This window comes from Drosophila persimilis, unplaced genomic scaffold, assembly GCF_003286085.1.
Source record: "Drosophila persimilis strain 14011-0111.01,24,50 unplaced genomic scaffold, DperRS2 tig00000002-arrow-pilon, whole genome shotgun sequence".
Taxonomy (NCBI): domain Eukaryota; kingdom Metazoa; phylum Arthropoda; class Insecta; order Diptera; family Drosophilidae; genus Drosophila; species Drosophila persimilis.
The window spans coordinates 3130714-3154817 of NW_020825289.1; the positions used below are offsets into that span (position 1 = coordinate 3130714).

Here is a 24104-nt window from a genome sequence, read left to right on the forward strand (position 1 = left end):
ATATGTATATAAATATATAGCTATGTATATGTGTATATATTTTTCTATTTATTTTGTATATTTTATTTAATATATCGTTTCTTTGCCGTTAAATTGGGCAACTAATAAATTACATTTCAAACATGAATACACAACAATGGTTATATAAATTCTTGAATTGTAGTAATAGTTATTGTTTTATTTTTGTTCTGTTTTTCTATGAGCATTTTGATTTTAGTTTAGTTTCTCTAATTCGCACACATAAAACATTTATAACTATATTTTTGTTTCTTTATCATTCAACTGCACGCAAATCGATTGGATCTGATGCAACTTCATTTTCATTTAGGTACATGAGTCTCTCATTTGGTTACGCCTAAGAAAACATTGGGTACAGCGAGTGTATAGTTAGATATACATTTACAGAGATTATGAGATATATACGAGTATATATATGTACAATGTGCATACATATACAATACAGGAGCTCTGTATATAAAATACAAAGTTACCCTTTCTACTCCGTCTGATCGCTCTTTCCAAAATATTTTTAAAAATATTTGTGGTATAAAACAACACAAACAAAGAAATGCTTTCTTATTTTTACATTATTTGTATATTTTTATATAAATTGTTTTTGTTTAAAAACTTTAAACGTTTGCTTTTGCACATTGCTATTAATTTCGTTTGATTTCATTATCAAATTGGGTTGCAAATTCGCACACTCATATATTTGTATGGATGTATTGAAAGTGCATACATATGTACCTCCATATAAACATACATATAAACAAACTACAGGACATTCTCATCTCATCTCCCTCATCGAGCCTACTAAATTCTACGTTAACTTGTTCGTAATGGCAATCAAGTCTTTCCAATTCCACACCCACATCCATCTCCGCTCCATGCTATTATATCTTCATTAGGTATGCACTAAGGAACAGAATTCTCATAAATAGGTACTCATAGGAAACATGAAGGTTTTTCTGTTTTGTCTTTCCCGTTGGAAATCTCCGTTCATATTCATCCTAATTTCTGCCTGTCTCCCGTAAAATTAAATCCAAATTAAAGATTCCTAAAATATTTTCTTTCCGATTATCTACGTACATATATGTATAAACATCTAAACGCATAACAATCATATATGGTTAGGTTGCCGTTGGGCTAACAAAATTTGTTTGCTTAGCTCGTTAGATATATAATACTTATAAAAATAGTATTCGATATTGGGCAATAGTATGATCTCAACAGATTCATTCTATCCCATTTACCTATTTTTAGTTTTATGAGAATACGAGATCACTTCGTCTGCTTATTTCCTAGTTGATGCTGATAAATTTGCTTTCGCTTTGCCGCTGCTAGTGGTCTTACTGGTAGAAGCTCCTGTCTTACCAACGGTTCCCACTGCTCCTGTGTTAGCAGAGGTTCCAGGTGAAGTTATAGCTTTTCCCCTTATTGTTTTCGTGGGACTGGTTGATACTGGATTTATTGGCTTGACTGTCGACTTCGTAGGACTTGTAGCCATTGGCTTCGCAGTGCCTGGTTTCGTGGTTTTGACTTTGTTTTTAGCTTGTGGGGCAATATCGGAAGCAGCAGGGCTGCACGTTGTTTTTAGAGCTATGTCCGATTGTTTGACAGATGATAGTTCCCTTGGGTCGGTTTCAGAGCCCGCGGGTAGCTTGGCAGTTACTGATGAAGAAGGAGGTGCTGTTTTTGGCGTGGCTGTTGTTGCACCTGCAGTCGGCTTTGAAGATAATCCCTTGGTTGCAGTGCTCTTGGCAGGAGCTTTTACTGCAGGATTTGATTCTGTGGGAGTAGCTGCCACTGTTGCTTTTGGGGCTGCAAATGTTGCTGGTGTTGTGGCGCCTGGTATACTACACGCTGGTATAGCCCTTACTGTTTGCGGTTTTGATGATGCAGCTGCTGTACTCGCTAAAGTTGTTGTTGTTGAAATCACTGAAATCGGCATTCCTTTGGCAGAAATTGGCGATGGCTCCGCTCTCTCATTGGCAACACAAACAGCTGTCTGTGTAATTGTCGTCACAGTTATACCGGCAGCTTGCGTCTTTTGATCGTTTGAAGCTGCATTTGCATTTATTTTGGCATTGACTGTTGTGGTGCTGGCCGCACTAACGTTTACTGTCGATGAAGCTGTAGTGTTTGGCTTAGACGCTGTCAAAGATGCGGTTGGCTTCGTTCCAGTGCGATATATAGTTGGCCCAGCTTTAGGCTTGTCCTCTGATACACTACCAGCAAGAGTTGTTTTAGTTGTTTTGAGTTTAGCTATCTCTGTGGTACCAAGAGTTGATTGTGTCCTTCCTGAGACTGAAAAAGCACCCATCGCTACTGATGAGGTCGTTTTGATCCGAGCTCCGTCCTCTTCACAGTATATAGCTGCTGTCGGTGATGCCCTGACTTGAGGTACAGCAGCACAGACATTTCCAGGTGGAGATGTGCGAGATGCAACAGTAGAAGCCATGGGCTTCAAGGGAGGTCCACCAGATGTTATGGACGCTTTGACCGACCCAACAGCTCCAAGTGTCGGCTGATTTACTTTCTTTGAGTCTTTCTCACCAGCCCCTGCGAATGTGGACATGGTGATGCATTCACGTCCGCTGCTCATGGTGCCAGTAGACAGAACCTTGGTAGTGCTAGCCAAATTTTGTTCACCTTTTTGATTGTTCTTCTTTTTTTCCGTATCTGTTACGATGAGTGGCTTCTTGCTAGAACTGGTCTGAGTCTGGCCCCTGTGCTTGCCATTGTCATCTACCGCCTGTTGAATGCTGCTGTATTTCGCTGAGGACTTCAAGATGCTTGGTCCTGGCAGCTTGCCAACCGTTGCCAGTGGCAGAACATCAACATCCACATCAACGGTCACCACCGTCGACGAGGATGCCTTCACCCGCTCTCAGAGTTGCATGGCCTCGTCGCAGTAGCCGTTTTGGGTGTTATTTCCACTGCCACTGCCATTGGCAGTAGCTTCGGCATCCTCGTATGCCAGCACATCGGAGGGGCCGCCATGGACCAGGATCTGTGCATTGGTCACACCATCGTAGTTCTGGGTCTGATAACGTTCGGCATGCAGGTTGACGCAGGGTCTGCCTGCCGGTCCCCATTCGGCGGTGGGCTTAAGAAGAAACTTGATACGCTCCAGGAAGCTGAGGTGCTTGGGAGCCTTCCAGATCTGCTGAAAACCTACCAGGAACACAATAAACACGGGCAGAAGTCCGATGATCCAGCCCACAGTGTCAGCCCACAATGGATAGACGTAGTGCCCATACTTGGCCGGCTTGTATTCGACCCAATTGAAGAACAGGATAAACTGAAATCGGAACAAAGCTCAATAAAGTTTCGCAGACCGAACGCTAATAGAAGCTCACCAAAAGAGTGGCTGGGGTTATGTAGCGCCACATGATGCCCCAGAAAGTGTTCCACAACCAGGACCTCTTGCCAATCATGCCCTGAATGTCGTTGAGGAAACGCTGTGATCCGTACACCCAGGAGATAAGAATGCACTCCGAGATGGCAATGAGTAGGACAGACCAATTGGCTGCATATTTGTCCATCAGCTGAAGCCAATACATCCCGCTCTAAAAACCAATAAAATCAAAAATATTAGATCCTTGAGATGATAGTCGACCAGTTTGATACTCACGTTGGTGGTGAAGCCGAGCCCGCCGATATACCCAAATATAGCAACCGACAGTACCACCCAAATCTTGGAGTGACGCAGGTTGGGAAACTTGTCCAAAATCGCCGTTGTCACGGTTTCCATCAAAGCGAACTGCGAGTCCAGGCCCAGGGTCAAAAGCATTACAAAGAAGAGTACCGACCACACCGGGGAGATTGGCAGTCGGGTGACGACCTCCGGATAGACAATGAATGCCAGCCCAGCACCCTGGTCCACCACTTTTCCCACATCCACATCCAGCTCGTGAGCCAGAAAGCCAATGATAGAGAAGATCACCAGCCCAGCAAAGAACGACGTGGCAATATTGCAGAAAGCCACGATCATGGAGTCCCTGGCGGGATTGAATATTCCTCTTCATGCTTTAGTAATGAAATGGTTTACTTACTTGTAGCAATTGTTGGAGAACTTGTTGTAGGAGGAGAGGGTAATCAGTCCACCCCAGGAGGGACTGAGGGCAAAGAATATCTGCACCGCCGCATCGCCCCACACCTTAGAACAGGAGACAATGAAGGTCATGTAAGTCCGTGCTATGGATCAATACCTACCTGAGCATTGGCCAGCTGCTTCCAGTCGGGTGTCAGATAGAATAGTATGCCAGTACTGGCGCCGGGAAGGGTTACACCCCTCACAAACAGTATGACCAGAACGACATACGGAAAGAGAGCGGTGAAGTATACAACCTTTCCGGAGGACTGCACACCCTTGCACAGGCAAAGGAACACAATTACCCAGGCCATGAAGAGGCAGCCCGCCAAAGAGGGCTTAATGCTACCCGTCTCCTCGATGCCGGACGACAGACCTAGCACAAAATTGCTGCAAAATCCAAGGGAAATCACTTTAAAACAAGGAAGAGAGAAATCCTGTTAGGGGACCCACTTAAAGTATTCCTCGGCTGGTGGACGCTTCAGAGCATGCAGGGCCAGGGTCGTTATGTTATTTTCCTCGGCCACGGTGGAATTGTAGCAGGTGCGTAGATAGTAGGTGCCGTTGGTGGCCTCGCACTGATCCGCCTGGACATACGAGAAGCAATCTGGAAGAGGCTTAAGCTGTCAACAAGTTGAACAGGCGGGATAGTCATCCCCCATCCCCCAGCTCCCATCCCACCATCCTCCCATTGCTCCAGAATTATGCATGAAAAGGGCAAAGGCGTTTGAATATTTATGAACTATTTGTCGCTGGCAGAGGAAAAAGGAACAAGGTCCAACTTTTTATGTTCGGCTACATAATTAAAAGGACAAAGTAGCAAATCAGTGAAAAGCATGCAAGGGACAGTGGCAGTCCCAACAACATCAGGTCAATGAATGACTTACCCCACTGCTCGTCCGACAACAATGGAAACATAAACGAGGGGGAACGTTTTGAGTTGCTGCGGACACCGTAACTCTACAGTTATACCCGATACTAAGTCAGTGTGGCTCTCCTCCGGCAGACGCCGCGAATATTAAACGACACGACAAAGAGTGCGTGCGAGAGAGACAGAAAATCAGTCTGAGCGTGACGTCGGGCGCTGCGTAGCCAGTGCAAATTGATTTGTTCCTTTGGCAGCAATCTGATAGATATGGTCGTTATCTATGATTCCGCGTTTTTAGTTTTCTCGAATCTGCAATATTGTGGATGCAACAGATTTTCGTCCTTTGTGGTAGCGGAAGTGGGCGGGGCAAAGTTTTGAAATATTTTCCTTCTGGACGTTACACACATCCACTTTTACCACAAATCTAATATACCCCAATTCTCATTTTGAGTATCGGGTATAAAAAGCACTGGGAGGGTGAAAGGGTTTGTCGAAAAGGGATGACCTTCAGGCTGTAACCACAGTCCGCCCAGTATTCGACCCTTGGCTTTCATTTTCCACATGATTTGAACTTGAATTTGGAAGGCTTTGGCTTGGGAATTTTGCTAAGTTGGAGAGTTGCCATTACGGGAGTCTCTCTGCCGAACCTCGAACGGGATCATTTCTATCCAAACTCGAACGAATTTGTCTGTAATTGTCCTTCTTATAAAAGCTCTGCTTAACCTGGAAAACATAAGCCTTTTTATACCCGATACTCAAAATGAGTATTGGGGTATATTAGATTTGTGGTAAAAGTGGATGTGTGCAACGTCCAGAAGGAATCGTTTCCGACCCCATAAAGAATATATATTCTTGATCAGCATCAATAGCCGAGTCGATTGAGCCCTGTCTGTCTGTCCGTCCGTCCGTCTGTCCGTCCCCTTCAGCGCCTAGTGCTCAAAGACTATAAGAGCTAGAGCAACGATGTTTTGGATCCAGACTTCTGTGATATGTCACTGTTACAAAAATATTTCAAAACTTCGCCCCGCCCACTTCCGCCCACACAAAGGACGAAAATCTGTTGCGTCCACAATATTGCACATTCAAGAAAACTGAAAACTCAGAATCATAGATAATGACCATATCTATCAGGTTGCTGAATTTGGATCAGATCGGATAATTTTTATAGCCAAAAGGGATTTGTTCCATTTTCAGTGGCTATGCAGCGCCCGACGTCACGCTCAGACTGATTTTCTGTCTCTCTCGCACGCACTCTTTGTCGTGTCGTTTAATATTCGCGGCGTCTGCCGGAGGAGAGCCACACTGACTTAGTATCGGGTATAACTGTAGAGTTACGGTGTCCGCAGCAACTCACAACGTTCCCCCTCGTTGGTTTTAAAAATGTATATTTAACACAAGGCTTGCCGGAGAAATGTCGCCATAATCATATGCACTGAATGCATACTCGTCGTATATTCTGTTCTCGGGCTGTTCACGATCTGATCTAAATTCGCTCCATATCCAAATTTAGTTTTGGTCAATTTTCCCCAATTTTTCCTCTTAACAAAGTTGTATCCGCATGGCATGAGCTCTCAAATTACATATCAAGGCTCTGTCAGCTGCAGCACCTGACATTTGACTTCTGTGTGCGGTGATGGTGCAAAAAAGGTAATCAACCAAAATAAAAGTGCTGCCTGCGTTGGGCCCAGGCTGCAGGATTGGGCAACACGAGATAGTCCAAATGGCCCCTTTTAACCCGCTGTGTGTGATGTGCTAATGCGATAAGTTAGCTCGGAGCGGAGCTGCAGTTGACCACAGAAATGAGTAGCTGAGCGCACGGAGGCCTGCGCAGTGCCATGCGTGGGCCATTGAATCTAATTTGGAGCTTTCAAGGTTCCTCCCTAACATTTTAGGTTTTAAGTAGCTCCAAAATACAACATGGACTGGACTACTTTCTAAAGTAGCTTTACTAGGACCTTTCCAGCTTTCAGGCATTCAACGTTACTCATACGCAATGGTGTCACCAGATACGTCTAGATAAAGTGACAAGCACGGACCTCAAACCAAAACTTGGGCTAGAGCTAAAAGTTTGATGGATTTTCAGGTCTTCCACTCCCCCCCCCCCCCCCACCAACCACACACACACACACGAACTTGTATTCATCAATCCATCAGAATCCAGAATAGAAAATGTGAACAATTTCTTCTTGCGGCTTGGGTTGGGGTAGCTGGCAGAACTTCAAAGTGTTTACAAGCCGTTTAATTTTGTTTCTGTCTGAATCTGTTTGCTCTGCAATTAATTTGATTACACACTCACAAACACACACACACACATACATACGAATCATGTAGCATTTTATTTGAGTGAGGGAAAAAAGGGATGCAGGAAACGTCGAGTTCCAAACAGTTTCAGTGTCTACAGTGTCTACATGTGTGTTGGTGTGGCACACCCACATCCACATCCCTTATTTACACGCCAGAATTTCCTCCGCATGTGGCACTGAACGTTGGGCTCAAATTCGACGACCTTTAAGCTTAAGGGCCACTTGGGGGGAGAAGCGATTAGTGAGGATGTCGTAAGAATAGGGTACGGAATGGTAAAGAAAGAAGTCTTTAGGATTCAGATATTGGTAGCTTCATTTTCATCTAAGCAATCCTCCGCTTCAATTTAAAGAGATATTATCAGGTATTCCAGTCAAAGAATTATCCCCCTACTCTACTCTACTTCAACATAATGTTATCCCATTCACGTTATTAGGCAGATCTACTACACCATATACTCTAGACAAACATAAATATGTATTTGTATCGAAATATTTACTCAAAAGAAGAGAGACATGTTTGGAGAGCTCGACAAGAGGCGGATCATGAGTTTGAGACTTTCAATCATTGGACAAACAAAGTTAAACACATTTTAATCATGACACCAAACGTAAACATTTGTCATCTAAAACAGACTTGAATGAAGACAAAGACAACAGCGACAAGACAGCCAGAGCTCTCTCGAGCAGGTCAGAGATGCTCTGAATGGATGACAGTGGGGGGAGTGGGTGGATGGATGCGAAAGCGAAGGCGAAGGCGAACCCGAAGGAGACGCGAAAAGTGTCAATAAATGAAATCCTTAAGAAATTGCGTGTCTGCTACGGCACTCTTTCTAGCCTTCTCCCCTCCTGTGTCTGTGTCTGTGTCTCTGTCTATAGTCTCCCTCTCTGCACCATTCGACTTTTCCTTGCTTGTATCTCAAGAGCTCAAGCGAGAGAGCCCGTACCAAGGTTTCCCCGTACGTTCTTCCCGAGCTGCCGATTGAATGTCCAAAACAGTTAAGACATAATTGTGTGTCATTTTAACGATTTCAGCTGCCGTTCCATGGAGAACAGGACGGCGAATAGGACCGAGTTGGGGGAGAACAGGAGAGATTAGATCCACTTTCTATCGATTCCTAATTTCTCCAGAGAAATGTTAGTCCTCAGCCCGACTCAGATTCTCAGTCTCTGAAATAGCCCCCAGTCACCAGTCCTCAGTTCCCAGTTCCCAGTTCCCAGTCCCCAGTGTCCCTGTCTCAGGCAAACTTGTATTAAATCATCGTTCTTCGTGTGTGTGCACATTTGCTTGTGTTCGTGTCCTCTGCTTGTGTGCGTATGATGTGTACGTGTAAAACTTTCAATGGCATCGGTCGATGGTTATTGTTGTTCCTGCTGCCAGGTAAACAGATACAGCCAGTTGAGTTTCTGTGCGCTCTATGTACATACATATACATATGCATATACATATATATATATATATATATATATATATATATACATATACATATCCATATACATATACATATGTATACTATGCTCAGGAATACACGTATGTATATGCTTGCATGCACTTGTGTGTGTGCAATGGCCTGGGACTAAGGCGCATAGAAAGGTTAAACAAGAACACGCAAAAGAAGCGAACTGAATAGCTGCAAAGCGAAAGATGAAAAGCGAAAGTGGAGATTGTCAGGAATATTTCATACCCGGATCATAGATCAGGAACCAGTATATAGATAGTTACTTTTTCTCCTTTTCTCAATGGTATATTTAAATTATATAAAACTGTGTGTTGTTTCAGGATGTTCAGGAATGTTTGTTTGGAAGAATAAACGTTAAAAATACTATCAGAAACTTAGAAATAACACCCAACCTATAAACCAAAGTTCCAGAAAATGTCTGCTTATGCTCTGTTCTTCTCCATAAAACTCCGATGATCTCTCGGACTCTGCCAGTGTTCAACTCTCGTGGAAGACTTATGCGTTTCGTGTGGCAGGATGGTTTAAACATTCTATCTGAGAGTCTATGTCGGTGCAACAAAATCAAACGTTATTCGCAATGATACATATGTATGTAACTATTCTAAAGTCTCACTTGAATTTCTTGTGTTTGTGTTTAGCTCTACGTTTATCTCTATCCGTACGCACAGTACATACTATATGTCATACCCATTGTCTGTTATGTCTCCTGGATACGCACCTCCCTCAATTCCCTTCCCCATTTTCAGCTGCCCCGAAGCCATGTGTTTTTCCAGCCAGGCCACGTGCCAGCAGGAAAACGAAATGAAAAAAGAAACAAGAACAGAACTGAGGCAAAACAAATATAAAGTTACACTTTTGACAGCTTGCAATTTGGTTAATTTATTACCTAAATCGTAACAAAAGATGAGAACCTGTCACTTATTGTTCCATTTGTTATTGTCTTGAGTGGCCTGGGCTATTAATTAATTGTAACCATCGTATTATCCACTTACCCGCCGCAGTCCCATCCCCAGCCCCAGCCTCAGCCTCAGTCCCAGCCCCAGAGGGAGTTTAGATACTCACGTTTCGTGCTCCATGCCGGCTCGCAGTTCTGCCAAGGAAGCGTGGTGCCCAGGGATGCAAACATATAGAATATGGTCCAAGCAATGATTAGGTTATAGTAGAGCATAACAATAGCCGATACCAGGATCATGCCAGTACCTAGGCCGCGGAACAGAGGGCAGAAGCGCCTGTATACGGCCACTGGTCCCAAAGCAGCGTATTGGCCAAACGACAGCTCCATGAACATTAGGGGTAGCCCCGCAATCACCAGCATTATGGTGAAGGGAATCAGAAAAGCACCTGAAGAGGATACAACAGATAGATGTGAACAAGTACGATCAAGGAATGAATGCGCGCTTCGGCTGGCCGAAACCTTTAATTAAGAAAGAAGACTTTCCTAATTAACAATCCTTCGAATGGTATGGCACTTAACTTATGAGAGCTTTTCACTCAATCTTCAATTGGAAAGAACCATACATTCATTTTATTCTTCTTTTCCATTTTAACAGTACTTTACAATACCTGGTTGGAAATGGAGTATATCCTAACGGTGATAATTATAAAAATACTAAAAGTAGCAATATGTACTCCCCGAAAGGGGACGGAGGACAAGAAGAATGTTACATATGTGTCAGCATCGGTGACACTTACCTCCGCCGTTGTTGTAACAGAGATAGGGAAAGCGCCAGACGTTTCCCAAGCCCACGGAGTAGCCCAAAAGCGAGAGTAGAAAGTCGAAGCGACCGCTCCAATTGCCGCGCTCCGGCTCTGTCCCGCCATCGGCAGCCTCCACGAGTGCGGCATCGAGTGTGACCAGAGCAGTGCCAGAGGCGCAGCCAGCAATGCTTAACGCTGTGGGGGTGGTGCTCATTTGCGCGGCTGCTTTGGATGCCTTCGGTACTGAGACAACGTCCTTGGCCAAGGCCAATGCATTAGATGGGCAGACAACCCCAGAGGGCAGAGCTCCCACCGCTGCTCCCGCTACTGGTGCGTTTCCTATTCCTCCGCCACCGCCTCCGATGACCGCTTCTGCAGCGCTCTTCTTGCCCAGTGCCTTTGGTCCCGGAATGTCGATGGTGGTGAAGCGATCTTCGTTTTGCTGAAATGAACAGCACAAAAAATAATATTTTTGCAGAATTGGATTTGGGGGTGAGGGACAGTCGAGGGAACAGCCGCCAACTGTTTGGCCCGCCGCCAATTGTCGCAGTTCATCGGTTTCAGTCTTGCCTATTGATCAATCATAAATATTAACACTCTATGAATGAAATCGATAGACTTTTCCTGATAGACCTGGAGCTCCAAATATAGAAAAAAAGTAAATATATACTCCGAACAGTCATAACTTGAGTATTTTTCAGCTTGCTGTGAAGGAACTTGCAATTTTGATAAGTCTTTAAGTTTACGACTAGCTGTTAATATAGTCCAAGTCTATCAGATAAAAGCAGTTTTGTTTCAGAAAAATATAGTACTGGTGGTGCACAATTTAAGTACCATCCATTCAGATCAGTTGCCAACAAAAATAGCTTAAACGAGGGGGAACGTTGTGAGTTGCTGCGGACACCGCAACTCTACAGTTATACCCGATACTAAGTCAGTATGGCTCTCCTCCGGCAGACGCCGCTAATATTAAACGACACGACAAAGAGTGCGTGCGAGAGAGACAGAAAATCAGTCTGAGCGTGACGTCGGGCGCTGCATAGCCACTGAAAATGGAACAAATCCCTTTTGGCTATAAAAATTATCCGATCTGATCCAAATTCAGCAACCGGATAGATATGGTCATTATCTATGATTCTGCGTTTTTAGTTTTCTCGTATCTGCAATATTGTGGATGCAACATGTTTTCGTCCTTTGTTGCTCTTTATAGTTCCTGAGATCTAGGCGCTAATGTTTTACTCTAAGCAAAGCCGCCTATGCTACGTGTGTGTTAGAGAGAGAAAGGGCGAGAAAAAATGAAATTATTTTCTTGATACGGGCTATAATAATAATACGATCCAATTCAGATTCTGCAGTCTAAAAGATATGGTCATTCTCTACGATTCTGCGTTTTTGGTTTTCTCGTATCTTTAAAATTGTGGATGCCACAGATTTTCGCCCTTTGTGGGGGCGGAAGTGGGCGGGGCAAAGTTTTGAAATATTTTTGTAGCAGTGACATATCACAGAAGTCTGGATCCAAAACATCGTTGCTCTAGCTCTTATAGTCTTTGAGCACTAGGCGCTGAAGGGGACGGACAGACGGACGGACGGACGGACGGAATAAAGAATATATATACTTTATGGGGTCGGAAACGATTCCTTCTGGACGTTACACACATCCACTTTTACCACAAATCTAATATACCCCAATACTCATTTTGAGTATCGGGTATAAAAATATAAATTTATAATTTTTAAATTAAAATATTCATATCTTAGCATTGGCAATTTTTGAGTCGGAAAGTTTTATCTGGGATGGATCGGGCTGCAGCTCGATGCTCTCATCATTACTAAGAGCTTGGGCAATGATTATAGCGAAATGTGGAATAATTGCAGCAGGCAGGGTTATCGGCTCCAACTGCCACTTACCTCCCACAGATCCACATCCAGCATAGTGCTCGACTCCTTGTTAGGCTTTAGACCTTTCATTTTAGCTTTACTCTTCGATTTCTTGTCCATGGTTTACTGCTGTCCTTTTCGAGTAGTTTGCTTTTTCGCGTAGAGCTGCTTAGATGAATTTTCTCAATGAGCTTGTCGATGCTGTGGAAACTGCTGCTGCTTTTCCTACTGTCTCTTCGGGCAAAGCTGCCGTTAATTGCATTCTATTCTCTGCCCCAATTTTGCGCTATTTCCTCTTGCTGATGGGTTTTTGATTTTATAGTCCGTGGAAATTTGTATCTCGCTCTCCACTTCAGCTGCTAGATGTTCCCTGTGATTAATGCGATTTCCTGCATGAATTGTAACTTTTAGGCAAACTGATGCCTTTGCCTTGCCTTGCGGCGAACTTCCCCGGGCAGATTCTCTCGATAAATTGTTGCAGCAGAGCTGTACGAGTAAAAATTCAGCAAAGTTATGTGAGGGAAACTTTCATTACTGAGAGAATACATCAATCTGAATACCATTTAAAATAGAAGCAAGTTAAATAAATTGCATTAAGTGGCGCGATTATGAGCGACAGATGATGGGAATAATAAACACAAAATATTTAACACACAGCTTTCGTTGATTCCAATAATAATAAAGAATAATGAATAAACGAGGGGGAACGTTGTGAGTTGCTGCGGACACCGTAACTCTACAGTTATACCCGATACTAAGTCAGTGTGGCTCTCCTCCGGCAGACGCCGCGAATATTAAACGACACGACAAAGAGTGCGTGCGAGAGAGACAGAAAATCAGTCTGAGCGTGACGTCGGGCGCTGCGTAGCCAGTGCAAATTGATTTGTTCCTTTTGCCTATAAAAATTATCTGATCTGATCCAGATTCAGCAATCTGATAGATATGGTCGTTATCTATGATTCTGCGTTTTTACTTTTCTCGAATCTGCAATATTGTGGCTGCAACAGATTTTCGTCCTTTGTGTGGGCGGAAGGGGGTGGGGCGAAATTTTGAGATATACGTTTTATAGTGAGATAATTATACGATCTGGTTCAGATTTCGCACTCTAAAAGATATAGTCATCTTCTACGATTCTGCGTTTTTAGTTTTCTCGTATCGTCGAAATTGTGGATGCCACAGATTTTCGTCCTTTGTGGTAGCGGAAGTGGGCGGGGCAAAGTTTTGAAATATTTGTAGCAGTGACATATCACAGAAGTCTGGATCCAAAACATCGTTGCTCTAGCTCCTATAGGCTTTGAGCATTAGGCGCTGAAGGGGACGGACAGACGGACAGACAGACATGGCTCAATCGACTCGGCTATTGATGCTGATCAAGAATATATATACTTTATGGGGTCGGAAACGATTCCTTCTGGACGTTACACACATCCACTTTTACCACAAATCTAATATACCCCAATACTCATTTTGAGTATCGGGTATAAAAATACTAGATAATGAAAAAATACAAGTTAGATTTTGATTTTAAGAGTTTTTAAAGGTTTCTCGTATCGTCAAAATTGTCCTTGCCACCGACTTTCGCCCTCCGTGAGGGTTTGCTTCAGTGCGAGTCTGCTCTTAGAAACTCTGAGACCTAGGTGCTCATCAAGACGGACAGACGAAGCCCCCCAAAGTTAAAGCAAGGATCGTATTTGATTGAACGGTATCCACCTACATACACATGTACACAAGTCGGTGTACATTTTATAACGTTAATCAACGTTAATCAAAATCGGAGTCACGTCTTAGCCACTGCACAAATTTTTGACAAAGCGCTCAAAAAAGTAACGCGTCCTCAATGGCATTTGCTGTTGGTCACCCACGCACACATTTACCGGGACTCATACAAATATGAAAGTGCCACTATATACATATATGTACATATGTACATGCAGGCGAACTGACAAATATTGCGTATACGTATATGCATAGTGTGCACACAACAACAGCGTGTTTCTTCGAGATGAGGATGAGATGGTGTGCTTTTCCACAGTATTCCGGGTATTCCCCTCGGTCACGTTTCTTGTGTGTTTCTTTTTATGTGCCATTTTCTTGGCTGCAGCTGTCTGTCGCTACTGTTGTTGTTTCCCCAGCACAATTTGTTGACAGCCTCGTAATTAGGCCGTCGAATTTATCTTTAACCTAGCTAGCTGGTTAATGGCGTTAATGATGGTGATGGTGATGGTGACCTCCCGCAACTTGCCAGACAGGGCATAAAAATAATAACACAAAATTCAATTTTCGCAGGTTGAATTATGGTCAGTGGAAAACTAAGAAGCCTAGCCGGTTCTCTCCTACATTTCGCTTTATTCGACCAAATTCTAGTTCTATACTGATCGTTTCCGTTGCTTTTGGAATTTGCTTAGCAAATAGTTTCTAATGAGTCCTGTAATGACCGGAGGCAGTTTGAGGCATGCGATGAAGCTACAACACAAAAACAACTGGAAAACATTTAGCTTTGTGTTGATTTTGGCAGTTGAAACATTTGGCAGACAACTCGCCACTCGAACTGACAATGAGAGGTGGCAAGCGGAAGAGAAAAAGTTACTCTTTAACGTGAAACGTGGGACGTGAAAGGGGAAAAGTGAAGTGTGAAGTGTGGGAAAAGTTTCTGCCAGAGCAAAAGGGGTCAACGGCGATGGCCACTACGGCGAAGGTCGAATTTGGGAAAGACCCACGTATCTTATAAAAAACGTGAATATTGGAGTTTAAAGGGTATAAGTTGGGCGGCGAAGTTTGCTTCCTTTCTGGTTTTTATTACGGTTTTGCTTTGGTTTTACTATATGCTTTTTTGCGGATACATATTTTCAAACAAGTTACAGTTCGAATCTTTTGGAAAATCTAAAAATCCTTGCAGGCAAGGAAATCAGTGTTGAACTATTTTACTCTTGACGTGTGCGGGGAAGGGGAATCCAATCCTTCCCCGCTTCGCCCCGCCGCTCTGAATGCGGTCTGTTAGTGTTTGGTCAGTTCGAGTGTGAAAATGATTTCGAGCTTCCGCTATCGCGCTTATTTACACTTGATGAGAGCTCGGGAGAAGGGTAGAGGGGCGGGCTGCTGGTGGAAGGGTGAGTTGCATCTAATGACCTTCGCAATGTGCAATACAGTCGGGGCTGAAGCTGTAGCTGTAGCGAACATTTAACATGAGCAGCGTTATAAATTTTCCGTCCCACTTTTTGCTATTCGCCCGCAGCATTTGCCGCCTTTTTTTCTTTTTGATGTTTTGATGCGAAAGTTACATTTTTTTCGGCTTGGCACCCAAGGCGAGGCACGAGACGCGAGAGACCTTCATTGTCATCATCGTCACTGCTGTTGCTGCCCAAGTCTCGGCAATTATTAAGGGGCAAGCCCAGAGCACTTGAACTTGATCCACACGAAGGTTGCCCACAAACAGCAAACAAGGAGAGGGGGAGGGACATGCCACGACCCTGTGCTGGAGAGGGTTGAGGACTGTTCTGTTATGATGCAGTGGTTGGCCAGCATTTGTAGTCATTCAGGCCTGGGCACGTAGAGCAAACTGTTCATCTTTTTTTCTCTGTAAGCATTTACCATTTTCTGTTGCATCTGCATCTGCATTCAGCAGCAAAACGACAATTGAGCAATCAGTGGTGCTATTTGCTCGGGTAAGTCTTTTGCAAGTGTTGGTTGTTGAATCGCCGTATTATTTGACAACCAAGCCTCCAATTGTCGTTTCGGGAGCTGCAATACTCGTACCGAGCTTGGTCTCACGCTGCTGCCATACCTGGTGTCAGCCAACGACATCGATTATTTATTTGGCCAAGAGCAGCCTGACCATTGTCAGAGCCCAGGGGATACGTGCAAATGTACCGCATCTACTCCCGTCCCTCTAACCGGATAACATCTTCCTCATTTGTCAGGCAGCCTGACTCACACCTTGGATTACCCGTCGTCACCTCATTAAATATTCATCGCCTTCTTCATCTTCTGTCGCCCTTCGCTGTCATTTTCCTGGTAATCGCAAATTCAGCGCTAAATCACAATGAAAAAGGCGTTATGTGGCATTTCAAGTGATTTTCTCTTGGGAAGATGAAATTTGAAATCATTATTTGATTAAATTGTGCAAAATATGAGAGCAATGGTGAGCCGTAAAGTTTCGTAAGTTCTGATATTCAGATATTCCGATAGTTTCAGAATTAGCATTTACACAGATTTCTCATTAACGGGCTTTCCACAACTCCTAAAGGGATAAAGATTCTGCTTATACTGAACCTTGAGGACTCCAAATGCAATTCATTTGAATTTCTGAATTTAAAACGGAAAAGCTAGAGGAAAACGTGGAGAAAATAAGAAAATACTCATAGAAAGCCCCGAAGAGTAAAGATGGGATTGTGATGGGCATGGGGATGGGGATGGGGATGGGGGGTTGACAGCGAAAAAATGAAATAATGTCTGGAAAAAGCTTCATATCTCGGTTCGCTGTTTTCACTTAAGTTTCGGCACCTTCTTTTTGGTTTTCCCCTTTGCATACATTCACATAATTTCGAGTCTGTCTGTACCTGAGTGGGTTTTCCTCTGCATCTGCATGCGCATGGCTGTTTGTATTTTGCTCAGCAAATGCGAGTGTACTGCTCGCACTCGCTCGAAATTTGCAATTGAAATGTAATCTCTCAGCACCAGTGGTATAGTTTTATTTGGTTTACGGCAAATGCAGCAGGGCCCAAATGGCAGATTTAATGCTTTCAGACATCCCCAAAGGGGCAGCATGGACATCAGACCGGTGCTTAACTTAACCATTTAAAAAAGAATGAGCGTTCGCGTTGTGATTCAAGAAGAATCACATCCCATTAACACAATGTCCTTGGGTTTTGCATTACGGCACGATCCAGGCCACACTACATAGGTCGGAGTCGGTATGGGCCATACAATTTTGTGGTGGATAGCTGAAAGCGGATAGCCCTTTACCTGACTGTGCGGGCAATGGGCTTTAGTCCCTGACTTTTACTTTTTAATTGATCTTGCAATTTGTGTAGCGAGCGTTCGAAAAAGAATTAGCGCAACTTGTAGGGACAAAAGTTGGAGTAAGCTGGCGCTTTGTTGGGCACCTGGAAACAGTTTGGATAAATTTGTTTTAAACGCCTTGTCTCTGCGCAGTAACAGCTGTTTTAGATGTAATGGGCTGCGGCTGGTAGGCCAGGCCAGTACTGGAATGGATTAGCGAGTCTATGGGTCGGTTAGTAGCAGTTGAACAGCAGAATGAACAAGGATGCCACGAAGACTGCCAAGTGGGTGCTTTTGGTGCCCTTCATCCTGTGTGTCCGACTGTGCAAGAGCAAAGCCAGTGACAACATCACGGGTAAGTTTTCTGGGAATCCCGAGAGAAATGTGTTTGAATTGGTTTGGTAGTTTTCCTTTTCTATAAATTCCTCGAAAGACTTTGACTGGCTAAATGAGACGCAGCTGCTGCAAGTGGATGGCTCCGACAATGGCACAGATTCCACCGAACCCATCCCGGATTTGCATTTGCAGTTGCACAACATCACTGTCAATTGCCATCCGTGCAACAACAGCAACAGTGGCAGAAGTACGGATTCCAACGTCCCGCTGGAGCAGCTGGTGCATCATCAGCAAATTGTTCGACTTGCTTTCATGGCCTTGCTGCTGCACATTCTCGTTGTGGGCGTGGGTGAGTATGCAGCACGGCAGAATCTCTTTCCTAACATTCCTTACCCTTCCCCGACCCTCGCTTTGCGCTCCAGCATTCATCATCTACAGCTGCGTGTACTGGAAGAGCCGGGCCCTAAAGAGGCGCCACAGACTGAACGCCCAGGGCACCCTGCAGCTCTCCGCCCTACAGCATCGGCATGTACCCAGCACTCAGAGCTGTTCCTGCCACGGATGCCAGCTGTCCGGGCGAATACTGCACGGCCTGATCGTTCAGCAGTTCCAGGAGATTGCCGAATATTGAGCAAATGGACAAACACTTTGAAAACCACCTTCTGCTACATACTATATACAAGTTATATTCTTGGTTAGGAAACATTGTTTCTGCATAATTTGGAGTCAAGGTCACAATATATATTTCCCAATGCAACATTCGCTTGGTAGTAGTTGTACATAAAGATTTCGTATATCCTTGCATACATGTGAATGGATGAGTGATTATGGATTTGAAGAAATGGCTGCTGCCCCTTGTCCCCCTTTACTATCGTCCCTCTGCCTCGAACGAGACACGCTTCAAAGGACATAATGTCAATGCAATGTCAATAACTAATTCAATCGCACACATGCAGACATTCATACTCGTACTGGCACAGATACTGAAACAGACATGTCGGCAGTTGCATTGTCGTCAAAATGCATCAACATCTGACGATGGAGACAGAGGGATACAGAGAGAGTCGGAGGGGAGCGAGCGGCCCACTCCACAAAGGTCAAAGTTCATCATCATTTACAGCAGGCTACCCTACCCCTTCTTGGTTCAACATTTCCTTCGCTTTCCACTTCTCGAGTTCGTCTCTACTTTCCGCACGTCCGCATTAATGAATAAAAATAATCCGATTAATAAATTTTCCCTCTCTCTCTCTCTCTCTCTCTCTCTTTCATACACACCGTCCAATCGAAATAATGAAAATAATATTTTGTTGGGTTGAACTTTATTGCTTCTCTCAATTATTATTAAATATTAATTATTATTATATGTATATGTACATATATTATTAGATATTTTTATTATTGCACTTCCTTATACATAAATAATAAATAATAATGTACGATGTACTATCACATGGCATTAAAAAGAACAGCATCGTATGAGTCGCTTCAAAGATGGACGAACGTTAAATTACATAATAAACTGATTGTGATGAATATATATGTATATGTAAATGTATATTGTTTATGTACATACATATGTACATATTTAAGGTAATGTATAGCCATATCATACATAACTAGGTATGGTTTTTATTATTTTTGATTTCCATTTGCATAAATACGAAAAAAAGTAAACTTGAGCTCAAGTCGAAGCAAATACGCACAGGACGCCAGCAGGGACTGGGACAAGGACAGGGACAGGGGCAGCCCAATGCCAGAACAGACGCTTGCGAGAGAAGGAAACAACGCACGTTCATGTCGAACAGGAAGGAAGCCAGGCGGTACGGCACACAGGAAGGGAACAAAAGCCAGAAGAGGAGATGAGAGCGCTCAGAAGCCAAGGGCAAGGATGCTAAGGTAACAAAAACAACAACAACAACAGCAACAGTAACAGCAATAACTAGTACAAAAGTCACGACAACTACAACAATAAACACAAAATCCCGACATAGACATTCCAATAACAATGAGTAACAACAAAATAAGGGAAAAGAAAAGGTAGAGCTAGAGCTAGAACGACAGAGAAAGATAGAAAAAGGCAGTAAAACCGAGAAACCGAGCTTCTTTCAGAAAAAGCCGTGAACCCACTAGGAATTGAGCGGGTGGAGGGGGAGGCTGGAATTAATTTTGCGTTCATTCAGGCCACAGCGAATGGCCCGGGGCTAGGGGCGGACTTTGGAGGATGCCATTGGGGGGGCTGGGCTGGGCTGGGCATTGCATTCCCTCAAAGCGATAGTAGGGAGGAGAGTCAACTTGTGGCAAAAGTTTGCAGAGCCCGAACTATACATTTAGACCGAAATGGGATGCAGCTGAGGGCGGGCCTATAACATGGAATTCGCCAACCTATTGAACTACAGGGAACGTTAATGGATATTAAGGGAAATTAATCAAGCATGACAAAAAGCACGAATTTCCGTTTAAAATGAATTTACAAATTTTTCTGAATAAATACCTGACTGATTAATTATGATTCACTCGGATCGATTCATATGTTCAATTTTCCAAAAAGTATACTACAGAAATGCAGAATTGTTGTGCGATATTTCATGTCCATTTGGCCATTCCTGGAACCTGCCTCATCCATCCATGCCTGAAACTGGCCAGTGTAGCAATACAATAATAAAGCTGAATTCGAATTCCCAGATAATTGACCAGACAATGAAGTTAGCTGGGAACAAAGAATAAAGGTGAAGGGTGAACACAATGGCCCGGCTGCGCAATTCGATCTCATTTAATTAGGTTTGGCAACGTCAGCCCAGGACCGCGAACCGTGCACCGATGACCGTAGCTCGGACTGTAGCTTTCATTACGCTCGTTACGATTTGTTTGTTAATTGTTTTAAATATTTTTCTGGGTTAAGCAATCGCACAAAAGGCCCGAAGGACACACGCACCAGAACAAGCTATGGCCCACTCTCACAGTTATACAAATACGTATACGTATACGAGTAAGAGTACGAGTATATACAACTTTCCATTAAACGCTACTTACACAATTAAACTTTTCGGTCTTTTTTTTCTTTTCTAAGCTTCTGCTGGCCTGTCCAGTGGAATCTTTTGCTGCGAGCTTAAACGATTTTTGTTGCAACGCTGTTGCAGTAGAATTTGTGGTTCGTGTTGTTGTTTTTGTAAGACTTAGTTTCTCGTTTCTCGAAATTGTTATAGCAACAGGGAAAGGTCCAAACAGGCGGACCGTTCAAAAGCGACTTAAATCGAAACGGAAGCCCCAGCAGCAGCCAGGACTAACGACAACCCAACTACTGGCATTGGGCAAGGTGGGCTCGCTCTCTTTCTGGCAGGGAGAGAGCTTTTGTGCATTTGAGAGGGAAAGCTCTACGCTGCTCTCACTAGCCATAAACATGTATTGCTGCGGCTGGGCGGTGCTTTTGATTTGCAATTCGATTTACTGCGAACGGGGATCGGAGCGGGTAGGGAACGGGATTGGGACTGGGACTGGCAGTGCCGCTGGAGTGCGATGCAGCGCTAAGCTCTCAATTCTCTTTGTGGGTGGAAGGGGCTTTCCACTGAACTGGTCCTTGAATAATAATTCACTTAATTATGAATGTGTGGGCGGGGGTGAATCCGTGCGCGTGGCACGTTGCAATGCCTCTTGTTGCCGCGTTTTGTTGTGGGAGTTGCGTCCCTGAAACGTTAAGGCAACTCGCTCCGGCACAACAATGCGTTATTTTGTGAGATTGGACAAAGCTACTACGCTTAAACGCTAAGAACAGTAAAAACATGATACCTAACCATAGTCAAATCATCTGATCACTGTTGTAAACACGAACCCAAAATCATCTGAAAAGGTAATATCTTTATTGAATGTCATGCATTATTTGTAGTGGGATGGTAATATAACTAGCAGCTACCAGCAAATGAGCTATGATCCTCACACAGTGGTCGTCATCCCTAGCATAGTTGGGTATTTTTGCTGGAAAGGCCAATAACATAACTATTTGACGGCCTCCGAAAGAGGCGGCGACCTTCAAACACAAACACACACACCCACTACGACGATAAGGCTGCCTCGACCTAGGCACTGAAAACGCTTTGCCTCCGGGAGAGTGAGAGAGAACCACGAGAGAGTACGTCCCATGCGTTCCAGCTTAGCGCAAATTAGAAACAGCTGAAAAGCACTGCCAGCTACAACAGCCTATCAAAGCAAAAATGTATGGAAATAGAAAAATAAAACACGAAACAGGAGGAATCATGAGAAGCTCAACTCTGTGGAGTGTGATGCGCATGAATGAAAATGGGCCGCAGATGAATCTCTAACTGCGTAAGCCGATTACGGAAGCACATACCTCCGTGGAAGCAGAAAGTGGCAAAACAATAGCTCAGTTTCATATAGTTTATATACTTACATCCCCCGCAGCTGAGTCGCACAATATTTTTTCCCATTTGAATGGGCGACTTATCTATAGAAATTTTCAAAGTACCGACATACGAGTATTTCCACATCGCTCCATTGCAGCAGGCGGCTGCTGCGTTTGTTGTCGTCGTTTTGTGTCTGTTGCCGGGTGTACTGTTATGAATGAAAAGCTTTTCCTATTCAGCTTCATTGGACCCTCGGGCTGTTTTCCGATTGGCTGTCCTGTCGCGTGTGTCCTTAGTGCTCTCCGCTCTGGCACTTTTTTCACTTGCTCATTTTGTGTGGGTGCTAACTGAAAGACGAGGAAGAAACGATAGCAAGAGAGTGAGATACAGCTGGTTAAGAGAACCTTGACCATGACTCTTGTGCACTTTTCAGAAGCAATACAGGGAACGTATGCACGATTTATATTGATTTCTACTCGTCTTTTAGTCTCAGAACCTGCACCTTGGGGCAAGTTTAATCTGGCAGCTACAGCTTGTGGCGCACAGGAACTGAAACTTGGAGGGAACAACGGGAGAATCGACCTCACCTTTATAAACTTGAAGACGGCGTTGTAGGTTGAATTAGATGGTTTCAACGAACAGAAAGAAGCATTTCCGAACCCAAACACTAAGGTTTGTATACAAAGTATATGCTACCTGCATATGTAATATATTCAAGACTAAACAAACTTTTAACGGATATATAGGATTTTCTAAGATATACTGCATTCGTTTCTTGAGATTGGCTCTACTACTTACATCATTTCCACTAAAGAGAGGTCCCTGATTAGAAATCATACTAAAGCCATTATATATAGCTGGATTCCATATTCTATGCGGTTCTATTTTGTTAATTTCAGTTGGTTTTAGTAAAAACGAGGGGGAACGTTGTGAGTTGCTGCGGACACCGCAACTCTAAGGTTATACCCGATACTAAGTCAGTATGGCTCTCCTCCGGCAGACGCCGCTAATATTTAACGACACGACAAAGAGTGCGTGCGAGAGAGACAGAAAATCAGTCTGAGCGTGACGTCGGGCGCTGCGTAGCCACTGCAAATTGATTTGTTCCTTTTGGCTAAAAAAATGGTCTGATCTGATCCAGATTCAGCAATCTAATAGATATGGTCATTATCTATGATTCTGCGTTTTTAGTTTTCTCAAATCTGCAATATTGTGGATGCAACAGATTTTCGTCCTTTGTGGGGGCGGATGGGGGTGGGGCGAAATTCTGAGATATACGTTTTATAGTGACATCTTAAAGGAGTGTGTGCACCAAATTTGGTTACTCTAGCCTTAATAGTCTCTGAGATTTGTGGTTGCCTCAGATTTTCGTCCTTTGCGGGGCGGAAGGGGGTGTGGCGAAATTTGGACAGGAAACGGTCAAGGTCCGATATCACAGGAGTGTGGATACCAAATTTGGTTGCTCTGGCTTTTATAGGTTCTGAGATCCTTGAACTCATATTTTGCAATTGGCAAAACCGACCATGAAACCTGTGTGTTAGAGTGAGACAGAGCGAGAAAGAGTGAAATTGTTTTCGTGATTCTGGCTGTATTAATTATACGATCTGGTTCAGATTTTGCACTCTAGAAGATATAGTCATCTACTACGATTCTGCGTTTTTAGTTTTCTCGTATCGTCGAAATTGTGGATGCCACAGATTTTCGCTGTTTGTGGGGGCGGAAGTGGGCGGGGCAAAGTTTTGAAATATTTTTGGAGCAGTGACATATCACAGAAGTCTGGATCCAAAACATCGTTGCTCTAGCTCTTATAGTCTTTGAGCATTAGGCGCTGAAGGGGACGGACAGACGGACAGACGGACGGACGGACAGACAGACAGGGCTCAATCGACTCGGCTATTGATGCTGATCAAGAATATATATACTTTATAGGGTCGGAAACGATTCCTTCTGGACGTTACACACATCCACTTTTACCACAAATCTAATATACCCCAATACTCATTTTGAGTATCGGGTATAATAACCCGAATCTGCGTTCTGGTTGTGGTCTTTGCTTGGCTGCAAAAGCTTTCTTTCTCTAAAGTTGCGCTCACTTAATGTTGCGGGAGAAAAATA

General features: G+C 43.8%; 2 protein-coding genes across 5 annotated transcripts; one reads left to right on the top strand and one right to left on the bottom strand.

The window, feature by feature from the left end:
- Positions 1-1134: 1134 nt before the first annotated feature.
- Positions 1135-20792, bottom strand: LOC6590670 (sodium- and chloride-dependent glycine transporter 1). 3 transcript variants are annotated; one of them, XM_026986518.1, is made up of 12 exons: positions 20126-20341; positions 12331-12786; positions 10417-10864; positions 9787-10065; positions 4550-4703; positions 4219-4486; positions 4059-4162; positions 3638-4004; positions 3363-3572; positions 3001-3304; positions 2914-2939; positions 1135-2878 (listed from the first exon to the last, which is right to left on the bottom strand). In XM_026986518.1, the coding sequence occupies exons 2-12, from the start codon at positions 12418-12420 to the stop codon at positions 1295-1297; spliced, it is 3834 nt and encodes a 1277-aa protein (XP_026842319.1). In that variant the 5' UTR covers positions 12421-12786; positions 20126-20341; the 3' UTR covers positions 1135-1294. The 3 variants fall into 3 exon arrangements, with proteins under 3 accessions (XP_026842319.1, XP_026842317.1, XP_026842318.1); XM_026986516.1 differs by lacking the exon at positions 20126-20341 and adding an exon at positions 20665-20792 and having other exon boundaries at positions 2819-3304; XM_026986517.1 differs by lacking the exons at positions 12331-12786; positions 20126-20341 and adding an exon at positions 20665-20792 and having other exon boundaries at positions 2819-3304.
- On the top strand, positions 17301-18904 carry LOC6590671. Of its 2 annotated transcripts, none has more exons than XM_002015376.2 (3): positions 17301-17653; positions 17732-17983; positions 18057-18904. In XM_002015376.2, the coding sequence occupies exons 1-3, from the start codon at positions 17554-17556 to the stop codon at positions 18263-18265; spliced, it is 561 nt and encodes a 186-aa protein (XP_002015412.1). In that variant the 5' UTR covers positions 17301-17553; the 3' UTR covers positions 18266-18904. The 2 variants fall into 2 exon arrangements, with proteins under 2 accessions (XP_002015412.1, XP_026842320.1); XM_026986519.1 differs by having other exon boundaries at positions 17520-17653; positions 17704-17983.
- Positions 20793-24104: the final 3312 nt, after the last annotated feature.

Coding starts and splice junctions, on each gene's coding strand:
- LOC6590670 (XM_026986518.1), bottom strand. CDS start 12,420: ATGGACAAGAAATCGAAGAGTAAAGCTAAAATGAAAGGTCTAAAGCCT. Junction 10,066..10,416: donor CTGTTACAACAACGGCGGAG/GTAAGTGTCACC, acceptor TATCCTCTTCAG/GTGCTTTTCTGATTCCCTTC. Junction 4,487..4,549: donor CCAGCCGAGGAATACTTTAA/GTGGGTCCCCTA, acceptor TGGATTTTGCAG/CAATTTTGTGCTAGGTCTGT.
- LOC6590671 (XM_026986519.1), top strand. CDS start 17,564: ATGCCACGAAGACTGCCAAGTGGGTGCTTTTGGTGCCCTTCATCCTGT. Junction 17,654..17,703: donor AGCCAGTGACAACATCACGG/GTAAGTTTTCTG, acceptor TTGGTTTGGTAG/TTTTCCTTTTCTATAAATTC. Junction 17,984..18,056: donor CATTCTCGTTGTGGGCGTGG/GTGAGTATGCAG, acceptor TTTGCGCTCCAG/CATTCATCATCTACAGCTGC.